The sequence below is a fragment of the Triturus cristatus genome, chromosome 4_1 (genome assembly GCF_964204655.1).
Source record: "Triturus cristatus chromosome 4_1, aTriCri1.1, whole genome shotgun sequence".
In the NCBI taxonomy this organism is placed as follows: domain Eukaryota; kingdom Metazoa; phylum Chordata; class Amphibia; order Caudata; family Salamandridae; genus Triturus; species Triturus cristatus.
In genome coordinates, this window is record NC_140585.1 from 1,179,834,229 (window position 1) to 1,179,846,365 (window position 12,137).

The 12,137-nt window shown below is 44.8% G+C and overlaps 1 protein-coding gene across 1 annotated transcript in view; it reads right to left on the reverse strand.

Annotated features, from left to right (window-relative positions):
- The window catches only part of LOC146856307 (ultra-long-chain fatty acid omega-hydroxylase-like), a 149,030-nt gene that overhangs the window by 17,311 nt on the left and 119,582 nt on the right, over nt 1-12,137 (reverse strand). The window contains exons 11-12 of the mRNA XM_085651234.1: nt 8,696-8,963; nt 7,614-7,680 (exon numbers count right to left, since the gene is read on the reverse strand). Coding sequence (XP_085507360.1) covers nt 7,614-7,680; nt 8,696-8,963 — 335 coding nt within the window. The remainder of the gene's footprint in view (nt 1-7,613; nt 7,681-8,695; nt 8,964-12,137) is intronic.

A 12,137-nucleotide genomic window follows, 5' to 3' on the forward strand; every position in this document is an offset into this window, starting at 1 on the left:
GTAGCGGGTCTGGCATGGAGGGCTTATGTTACGCTACCCCTGGGGCACCTTATGGTGCGCTGTGATTCCATGCCTGAGTTTCCCCAATCCCCCTGATTCCATTACGCCAGAGATTGCAAGCATTCCCTGAATACGTGAACCAATGGCCTGCCTTGCTCCCTCTGTGACTGCGGTCTTTGAGTGTTTTCCATTGTGCATGTTTGGACAAAATGAAAAATGTGTTTCCTGTTAAGTGATTCCATCTATTAGATGTCACCTGTTCTTCCTGTAAGGTCAAAGCTAACACATGTTTCCTTCAAGAGTCTTGGAAAACCTTCCAGATTGCAACATGCGCCACGTGCCACACGAGATCCTGCTGTATCCGTTGGAGCCTGAACATGTTATATTAACCACACCCAGACCTGAGCCCCTGCTTGGCCTATGCTACCTGCGGGACAAGCTTCCTGTCTACCTATTCACCTGAAGAATCCACCATACCTGGGCAGCTCACTTGGCTGCAGTACAACCTCCTCCGGTGATTCCCTTGGCTCCAGCTGTCTCGCTTTGACTCCGTCTCTGCCTACTACTCAGCTACTCCAGGTCCTCTGTGACTTCCTGAGTCAAGACTTCGAGACCTTCTTCACACTTACACCAAGTTGAAGTGCTAGGCTAAGTGCTTGAAATTGGGTTAGTGCGCACTATTCTTTAATAAACAGGCTGGAGTATCAGCGTCTTCTGAAATATAGACTTGTCTCTAAGTTTCTTTTCAGTGACTTCCCTCCTGTTCACCTTGATTGTCCTTGCTTCAGACCCTTCCAACAACCTTGGCCTTTGAACTGTGTTCATTCAAGGACTGTGTTTCTCTGTTGAACAGTAGTGCATAGAGATCTCTCCTCAGAGCGCTTGATTCATGTATTAACCCTGTACCCAGATCTATGTTTCGAGTTTATCCTTAGATGTGTCATTAACTTCAATCTATGTTCCGAGTGTTTCCTTGGGAGAGCCTGTAACTCCATTCTGTATTTCAAGTTATTCCTTGGGAGTGTGTAGCTCCAATCTGTGGTTCTGATTATTTTGCTTTCTTGCTGTGTTTCTGAAAGAGACTGTAAGTGTATGTTACTGGCGTTAATGCAAATCCATTTTTGAGAGTCCTGAAGTGATTTGATGGTAATTGCTTCTTCTTGATATTTCTAGGGCATTGCATCTTTGCAAAATCAAAGGTCATGGTCCTGTGCACATCTACATAGCGGATTCAGAGGATGTCCATCTGTGCTGCAGGTTGCCGACCGGAACCAGTACTGCAAGTCTCTCTTTTCTTATTTTGTCCCAGCCCTTCTTCCCCTCAAAGGCTGCACTTTGTTTATGAAGAAGCTATCCTTTGAACTAGCCAGCCCTGCGGGGATAGGATGTCCAGCATCACTTCCAGTATTGTCTCCGCAGCTGAAACCAGGTGCGTGCAACCCACTATTCTTCAGCAGGAGGAGGTTCTCACTCTGTTGTAGAGGTAGGTATCCCGGAGAACACGTTCATGCGGAGATCAAGGCAGACAAAAGACTGGTCCTCACTTAAAGGGTCCCTTTGACATTGCACAACAGAATCTACAATCCATCCCTCACCTCTCTCATCTGAAAAAGGGCAGTGCTTCAGGAAGTTTACTCAGCAGTCCCTTGCTAGCAAAGTCTTCAATTAATTTTTAAAACGAGCCCTCTCACCTCAGTGTCTAGATTTCCACCCACAGGAATGCAGGCAAAACACTTCCACTGTCTGGTAAGCTGTCCTAACCCTCCATCATGTGCCATGTCAAACCAGAGACGTTCTAAAGGGATGTCACTGCGGCATATAATTAATTAATTACTGTTAGCCACAATTAAGTTTGAACATCAGTAGAAATATGCTCCCGCATTTGCAGAATCACCTTTCATTGTTTACGTCCATCCATTACTTTATGCTTCCAACCCCTGAGTTGATCAGTTCTCTTTGCTGAAGCGAAGGTCTAGTGGTAACCCAGCACCGAGCAGTCAGCTCACCTGATTCTAATGTCTATCAAACGTACCTATCATAGTACTTTCTTCAGTGCAAATAATGCTGTTTCTTTCTACAGTCTTGCAGCCTGAAAATACCTCTATATTCCTAAAATGCTACATGAAAAGCTGATCTTTTCTTAAAACATCAGATGGTCACTTCTCTTATTTGCCTTTCAAATGGCTCTCTTTTTTCTTTCCATCCTTTGCATGCCTCTTCTCTCTGAGCACAACCTTTTCCAAGTAACATGCATGTTTGCCTTAATTTCTTAATGTATTTCTGCAAATTGCCCACAACTCATTTTAAAGATTACAACTTCTCCTTTTCTGGAAAATGATACCCTTTCAACCTAACACTACCTCCCCACCAAACATCTGCATGAACTCACATATCCTCCTTTTCGCACTAATGATCACACCTAACTCCTATTACTTTAATCTACAAAAAAGAAACTGAAGTGAATGAATGGAATGGGAAGCGATGCTTGAGTGCACAAGACTAATCCCAAAAACCAATAACACTCGACGAACCACTAACTTTGAGTCCTGGAGCCAGCGTAAAGTGATTCAATGCCTTGTCAAGGGAAGTAAGCACTATGTAATGCACGTGCATTACTAATGCAATGACATTACTATAAACTGGCTGCAAGAGCTGGACTTCGTATGCACAGGACTCATGGTCTCTGCCCTCCCCCCCCCCCCCCACCCCCCCACCCCCCCCACCCGAATAAAGAGCAGAAGAGCTAATATCTGGGTATATCAAAGGGATATTACTTTCCAATTGCTTGCACCCAGGGCCAGGGCATGGCTACCATTAGTGTAGAAGCATGTGTAGTCTAAGGCATCCCAATATGGCTGCATTTATTACTGAACCAGAAATAGATGGGCCTGTTTGTCTTCCTTCCATTAGGGCTACATGCACCTTCCTATGTCACTGCTTGCCAACTTCATGCCAAGGAACCCATGTGCCCTGTATTTCATACTGGCATGGCATTTATTTTATATCATCATATCATCCACAAGTAAAGCATTTTATACCGGCATCAAATGATTGAGCCCCACATCCCAGACCGCCAAGTTGCATACCTGGCTACCATTTCTTTCACATTATCATGTTGTCCTTTCATCCTGCATCTCACACCAACATTTCACTAGTGAGCCCAGCAGCTCACAACAGATTGTCGCCTGTGAGTCCTGTGCTCAGGCATATGTTGTCCATGAGCCCTGCATCTCACACAAACATATTGCCCATGAGCCCTGTACGTTACACAAATATATTACATATGAGCCATATCTCTTGTACCAACATGTCACCTATGAGTCCTGTGTCTCAAACAAACTCATAATCTTAAACTTCGAGCTTCTTAAAAACATGTAACTCATAAGTTCTATATCTTATACATAGCCGTTTAATTGCTGCGCCTTATATTACACACATACATTCAAAGGGTCTTTCCTTTCATACATGCATACAGCTTGCAAGCTGTGTCTCTTACACACTTAAAGCCCATAAGCCCTTTATCTCATACACACATACAGTTCATTAGCCATTTCTCATGCTCACATACATCTTGTGAACCCTACATATCATTCATACATTTAGGGGCCTATTTACGAAAAAGTAATGGAGCGCAGCACAGCAAGTCACCTTGCTGCCCCGCGTGACAGGGAAAGAGCAGGAACGCACTATGGGGCAGATTTATGTTTGACTTGCGCCTCATTTACGCCGCCGTTGCGTCACTTTTGTGACGCAGGAGCGGCGCAAATCCTGCGCCATGGTGCGGGGTATTTACAACGTGACGCATCTGGGAGATGCGTCACGTTGTAAAGCCCTGCGCCACATGTAGGCGTTCCTGTGCAGGTGGGGGCGTTCCGGCGCAGGAACGCCTCCTAAAAGTGGCTGAGTGAAATCTACATGATTTCACTCAGTCACTTTTGAGCCCATGCTGCGTCAAAACCCTGCGCCTGCTTGAAGCAGGCGTAAGGATTGACGCAGCATTGTGAAGATAGGGCCCCCCAGAGCATTGCTGGAGCTGCGTCACGCTTGCGACGCAACTCCAGCAATGCGCCACTTTTACGGCACAGATGCGTGATGCATCTGTGCCGTTTTTGCCCCATGGTGCGCCGCATTATAAATGCGGCGCATCCATGGTGGCGGAGCTGGGGCGCACAATAACTGGCGCATCCCTGCTGATATGCAGAGATGCGTCAGTTATTATAAATATGCCCCTTTGGGTCTTGTCTCATACATAAGTATATCTCATGAGGCATGTCTTAATCACTCATACTAGACTCCTAACAAAGGTTCAAGTAGTGTATTCCATATAACGTAAATTACGAAAAATATACAATGTAGATCACACAGAACAAAACAAGAAAATGTCATGAAAAACTCTTAAAACATGATACCCCCACACAGATTAAAAAATTTAAAACATGTAAGACAATAATGTAAAGTCAAAAGACAATGGCGCTCAATAAGTTACACAAAAAACCATAAGGACAATAAACAGTGTAAACATAAATAGTGGCTGAGGAAAATTACTTATGAACTGTTTATGCAAAACAAAAAACAAAAATAGCAAAGATTGCGTCTTCTTCAATTAAGGCCACATGTAGGCGTCTACGGCGTTTCAACCACATTAAACTTGCGTGGTCATCATCAGGACAAACAATATTCAATAACGGAGCGTCCAATAGAAAATTCCAATAGAACAATTGGTTCAATCTCCTAGTCACGAGGAGTCCACGGCAAAGATAATAGTAGACTTCAATAGCATGTAATCCAAGCTCAATTGCACTAAACAAGTGAAGAAAAATGTATTGATTTTCAGTATCCACTCCACTTAAATAAAAGGGGTAATCCAATCACTTTCCCACAAAGTGCCAGATATTATTTAGGGGTCCCTCAATAGAGCGTAACTACGAGCAAGTAATCGTGGTGTGCACCGTACCAATCGTGTTAGCGTCCCGTAGTGAAACCGGAAGTCACAATACAGCAAATGAACCCATATAACCTATAATCCATATGTCTCATAAGCCCCTACACCTGGTAAGGTCTGAGTCTTATACACATACAACTCATGAGCCCTGTGTCTCAAACACACAAACAACTAATTTGCTGTGTCTTATACATATACAGCTCATGAGTTGTGTCTTCTATATTCAGCTCATAATCGGTGTGTTTAATGTCTCTATTGCTCACACACCTTGTCTCAATACACATATACAGCCCATATGACGTATTACATTAATACATATAACTCATATGCCCTGTGTCTCTCTCACACACCCCCCCCCCCACACACACAACATATGAGGTGCATCTCATACACACATACAGCTCATGAGTCTTGTCCCATACATATCATAGGCCCTGTGCCTTAACCCCACACACAGTACAACAAAAATAGAGCAACCCAATAATCCCCCTCGAGACTGGGTACAAATATATAAACACAAATTGCACCGTGAAGGAGGAGGATTTTCACCTAGGTAATTATTTTGAGAATTTGGTCTAAAAATATCCAATTCCACAAATGAATAATTTCAAGCAAGGTTCATAATAATTACACGAATTATGCATGTACACATGAATGATGCTAGGCGTACTTCTTTCTCCTAACTTTTCTTTACTGAAAAGCAGTTGGTTGGTCGCCCTGTCAGTCACAGATCACACTCTTCAATTCCTGGAGTCTTGGTAATGGTTGTTTGGCAGAGGGCTAGTGCTGTTTCCTTGACCCTATATATGTGTGTACTACTGTTGATTGAACACTGTTTTTTTATTATGAATAAGAAGTAACTTTAACATCACTCATGTGCAAATGCATTGTTGATTCAATAATTATGACCCTTGCATGAATTGATTTATTTGTGTGATTGGATATTTGTGAGACCAAATCCTCAAAACAAATAACTAAGCTCAACTCCTCGTCCTTCAGGGGGATAATTTGTGTTTTTGAACACACATACGCCACCTGAACCCTGTGCCTGATATAGAAATACTGCTCGCCATCTTTGTATCGCATGTAGATAGAGTCACCATGAGCCCTCGTCAGGTTTAGCTCACGCCTAGTTTAATCCATGATGTCCACAGAATGGCATCGGTGCCATACAGTTTACTAAAAGATGTCCTAGTGTTTCCATGGCCCAAGCACCCCAGAGGACAGAAGGCTCTGAACATGAAAAACATGACTGCAGTATAGGGACAAACCCACCATTGGCCCACCCTACAACCCCCACCTGCATCTGTGCATCCCTTTTTACTCACATTCTAACCCCATTCCACCGATAGGCAGGGGCTCCGTTCACCCAAGTATACAGTGAAAGCGCTCTGCACCGCTTATGGATTCTGCAGAGTTGAGTTCCTTGCAGGTGAGTCCCCAATAGCCTGTCACCAAAATGCCTCTGCTGACCTGAGGCCTTTACATGTAAAAGGTGAGACATTTTCTCACAGATCCCTGTATTAGCATCAAAGCCAGGTGCCCTTTGTCACAGGAAACACTACGAGCCCTATTCAGAACTAGGGGGCACAGAGTGATTTGCCCATGAGGTGGGCACCACCTCTGATAGGCACATTTCACCTGTACCTGCTACTGGTGTCTATTTGAACACTATGTGCTCCCTAGAGAACCCCTCAGATACCAGGCCCCACAAAATGTTAGTGCTGTAGTCTACTTCCCCAGTGGCGGCTCCTCCGCTATGGCAGAGGAGCGTCGCCGCCCCACTGCTTTTAAGCAGTGCAAAGAAGCATAAAATTATAATAACTTCAAGTTATTATCATTTTATGCTTCGTGACGTGTTCTGCTGCTTTGCGGGCGCGCTGCTCTACTCTCATAGCAGGGCAGGAGAGGGGTGGTATGCCCACTCCTAAGTGCGCAATGGCTGTTTGGTCGGCCCTCTCGGGCTGCCCAAACCAGTCATGCACACTTTCCCCTTTCTCTTTGCAGGCTGCATTACAGCCTGTGTGGAGAAAAAGCCCAGGCTCCCATTCCCTGTTTGAGCGTCCAACCAGGACGCTCACTACCAATCACAAAGCTGTATTGCAGCTTATTGATTGGTCAGGAGACCCTGGGTGCCTACATGCAGCATTGTGATTGGTTAGTGGGGCCTGGCTGTGCTTACGTCCGTCCATGCCACTGGAGTCAAGCTATCCTGGCTGATGAGGGGTGAAACCCAGAAACCGGTCCTAGGATGCTTGTTTCCAGTCCAGGGAGGGCCTGGCCTGGCAGTTCGGGCTGGACTGCTCCCATTGGGTGCAGGATCAAGACTGATTTGCATAGGGCTGGGTTCAAACTGGAATGGTATGGGGAGCAAAAGAAAGCTGGATTTAGACCCAGATCTCTGTACTGGGGTGAATGTATGACATTGTTCTGCATTCTGTACATCAATTGTTCTTTTTAGCATCTGTCTGGAGAAGAGCAGCAGTAAAGGTGCAGGTAAGTTTATTTGATTTTTAAATAAAAAAATAAATATGCACGATCCTTTTTTACACCCACTTGCCCCGCCCCACCCCACCACCCGCGACTGTACTTCCCTCCTCTACCCAAGATCACCTGTGCCATTGTCTGAATATGTGGCTTCTCAGTATCAGGCTACCCCTCTGTCTCTCACCTGCAAACATGAAGGTGTCCACCTCATCCCCTATCTCCTCGTCTGAGAGTCGCGTGCCATCTGCGTCCTGTGAACGACACCAGAGAGAAACTTAGGGTGAAAATGATGCAGGAGAGCGCTGACAAGTTTGTCATAGTGCATCGACATGGTCACTGAAAGTGGATGGTGCTCATTCATCATGGATGAACGCTTGCCCTGTCTATCAATTCATGTTATAATATTATTATGTTCTGTACATCAAGCTTATAGCTCCCACAGCCACTTTGTCCAGTTTCGTTATGGACATGGACAATAGGTGGTTGGTGACCCACAAAAATGGTGGTTCAACATAATTACAATTAAAAAAACCACAAATAAATATAAACATTTAAAAATGAAAAAAAAGTTTCACTTACCTTAGCCTGCAGCATGTCCTCGGTGTTCTACAATCCCTGGCTCCAGACTCCTCCAGCGCGAGGTCCCACATGTTCACAGGTCCTTATCCAATCCAGACACTGCTCTCATGCTGCATGAGTGAAGCATCTGGATTTGCTGGAGCAGGCTGCCTTGGTGCTCTGAAGAGCGCTGAAGGCCTGTGCTTGCTCTCCAACCTAGCTGTCTAAGACAGCCAGGTTGGAGATTTTGAATTGCGCATGTTGATTTGGCCGTAGCAAGGTAGCCGGCCAAACCAACATGTGCAATTCATACTGAACAAACCAATCAGCAGCAATGATGCACTGACCCCGCCCTCTCTGTTTGGCAGAAAACCGTAAAAATAAAATTGTAATAAAATCCTTTTATTACCATTTTATTTTTCCAGCTTTCTGTGCAGCAGTGTGTGGGGGGCGGAGCTCCTCTGCTCCCACGGAGGAACCGCTACTGCTAGCAAGATAGCTTAATGGGTTGAGCACATATCTGAGAAAGCAATGGGTGACTGCAGATAACAAGGACTGATTCTTAATGAGCTTACTCAGCCTTTCATCTTCCTGAAGTGATGGATGAGGAGCCTTGGCAGCTCTCCCTTTCATTTGCATTTAATGGGCCACAGCAGACTGTAACCTCCGCGACAATGCTCCATACACAGCGAGCTGAATGTTACCAACCTTGGATAGTAGCAGGATTTCAACGAAGTCCTTTGGTTTGCCCTGGTTGCTTCTCAGCCAGGCTTCTGCCCCCTGTTCACGGAGTGCCTTTTGGCGCTCCTGCATCACACTCTTATTGAACTGGTGAACAATCTCGCAGGCGCGCTTGAACCGCCTGCCATTGCTGGAAAGGTGGTAGAGGAAGTCAATATGGTGGGGCAACCAGTGCTCCCGCTTCATCACCAGGGAGCTGAGCTCGTAGATAGCTGCAATGTAGTCACTTGGTTTCCTGCAACACAAAAGACAACCACAGTTGTGATAATTCTTGGGCTACGTCCAGCTCCCAATCACTCCCAGTCACTAAACATCGGCTCATTATTCCAACATCACTTACAGGGACGTACCTCTTCTGGAGAAAGCTAAAGACATGCCTATTCCCAAGGTAAGCACATCATCCCACACCCTTGGACATGACGCTGAAAGATAATTGAACCTTCAAATAAAATCTCCAGTTTACAGCCCACAGATATGGGACAACCCAACCAGCACACTGCGTCTACATCCAGAGAAGCTTAGACGGGCTGACCTATGGTTAGCCAGAGTATTATAAGGTACTGTCAATACATATAAAACCCTTCTGGCGCACACTAATAATAATAGCATAATCTCAGCAGTCAGCAGCCAACTGTAGCTTAATCCTCCCACATAAGACACTGGCTATGGTTCTTGCCCATCACCCATTACTAAAGCTGCTCATAAGCCAGCCAACTGGCCAGGCACGGAATAACTGAAGAAATGTTATGTTATCCGGATTTATAGAGCGCACAGCTGCCCCAGCAAAGGGGCGTCCCGGCGCTGTAATGGATCTGTCACATACTGCTGGCCAATCGGCGGACTCCAATCTAGTCCACCACTGCAAGTCTCGACTAGCGACACACTCTGGACCCGATTCACAAAGGTAAAGTTGGACCAAAATTCTAACATAGAACAAAAGTCTAACTTGACCACGTTTCAGTAGTCACAATGGTAAGATACCATGAGTGAAGTTAGGTTTTTTGCATAATTTAGATTTTTGGTCTAACGTTTCCTTTGTGACTAACTGAAAAGTAGTAAAGTTAGACTTTTGGTCTAAGTTAGACTTGTGTTCTAACTTTACGAAAATCGCACCCCCTGACTGCGTCTTTACATCTCACAATGACATCCAGACATGGGATGATAGTAACAGGCCTTCCCAGCAGACTGCCCCACCCCTTTTATCTAGCTACGTTATGCCATGTTATATTGATTATGGGCACATATTCATCCCTAACTGGTACCCAAGCACTACAGAGGAGCTTTGAACTTGAATATAGAGACTGAACCAAGTTCTCAAACTAACCAAGACTCCAGTTTCTCTTTGAAAGTGAGAACGTTTTCAGTCAGTCGTAGATTACAGGGAAGAAGGTTCCAATTATGTGGTGCCAGAAAAGAAGAGGACTGTCCAACAATTCTCGTGCGGGGATTCGTGGAGCTGTAGCTAGATGAGTGGTATAGGAACAAAGCACTCTGGTACGGTTGTTCAAAGAATCCTTCTGCTCAGGTAGTGTGGCCCAGTACCATGCAGCACCTTGTGTATGTGTGGCACAGTAATTTTTAAATTCTGTTTGCGCCTAGGAAGCCAGTGCAAGGCCTTAAGTTGGGAAGTCATCAATGTACATGCTGGAATGGTAAAAAACAGGAGGGTTGCTGAATTATGAGCAGTCTACAGTCTCCTCATGAAGTACTCAGGAATGCCTTAGTCTAGACTTACACTTCCAATACGGATCAAAAACCAAAGACAGAACCCTTCCAACTGCACACCCTACATGACGTAGCTTGCTTCCCATGTAGGCAAGCACCTCATTGCCCCACACTCGTGTAGCGGGGGCTCTCACTCACAGATCACAATGCCGAGAAGACCAAAGAAACCTGATTCCAACACTCTCAAATGAAAAAATGTAAACCTTTTCTCCCAGTAGACGACTTCCGAACAACGAATAAACCCTAGTTTCATCTCACCTTCATGGAGGCCATGCCCTGTTCAATAGCAATCCAGAGGCCACCCTCTCTACCCTGAAAGGCACGCTTCACATAGCTTCACAGCCCATCAAGGTGCTGAGGAAATCTGACCATATCACCCATGAGCTAAAGGGTCTAAACTGGCTCTCCCTTCAGCCCGGATCATCTTCAAGATCAGCTGCAAACCTACAAGGCCCTTAACAACTAGACCCTCGTCTACCTAGCTAACAAACTAACAATCTCTGGAGGTCAGTGCCAGACACAGAGTGCCAACATTGCCATATTAGAGACTACACATTGCCAGAAGGAGAAAAAAAAGAAAACGCCTTCTCAGCTTACCCTTAATGATCTGGAACAGCATAACCTTAGACTTCAGAACAGCATCAGCCCTTCTATATTTCAGTAAGACCTGAAAACTCACCTCTTCAAGGAACACTACTTCTGAGGGACTGTCTTCTCTACCTTTGTACTTACTCTCTCTGCCCACTGCTCCCATCTTTGCCTACTGGGGTGTACCCCTCCATTGCCATCCAACCAGGTTCACACTTAAGAAAGTACCAAAATATACAAAACATACATACATACAAATGAAGTGGGTATTGTTCATCACACTTATGAATGAACCTTGTGCCACACACAGAAGTTATTCAGCACTGCACATTGGAATGTACTTTGTGCCAAAGACAAGAATGGATTTTGGGCCACACACAGAGTAACAAAAAGGTTAAGACATATTCTTCCGGGCACTGGGTGAACTAAATGGTGCAGAGTAAAGGGGGCATGCTCCACTCTGGTCTATTTTGCTGCGGTTTCAACAATGTAAGTTACTTCTAATTGCTCTTTCCCCCAGGGCAAATCAAAAGTTCCTGGAAAAAGCAATCATGTGTCAAATAAGAAAAAGAAACTCAGTTCCTCAGACAGCACTTTTTAAATATGTGCTATTACTGATGCACTTGTGAAAACTTGTCCAATTTATTGTTGAAAATCTCACTGTGGCCACACAAATGGTGTCATGTGGCACCTCTCTCTACTGAGGGTAGTACAGATGATGTGGTCTAAGCATGTTAGTGTGTGTGGTAGAAGGGGCTTGCACACAGTCTATTTTGCGTGGTTTGAATCCCATAACAGTCGTCTGAACACTTTAATCACGTTTTTAACTAGACCAGGGCAAAGTTTTCATTTCGTCTGTGAGCTCTCATGTAATTTCCAACATTTCGCGTTGTGCGTGTTTGGTGGTGTTCGCAAATTTGTGCCATTAAACACATTATATTATTTCAAGTCCATTTGTGTAAAAATCCAGTCTCAGCAACACTGGATCAACACAACCGAAAAGAATGTGAGTAGATGTTTGCAACACTCGTGTTTACATTTTTTTGTGCAAAATGCATCGTCACATCCAAAGGATGCAAGGACACATTTTTCAATA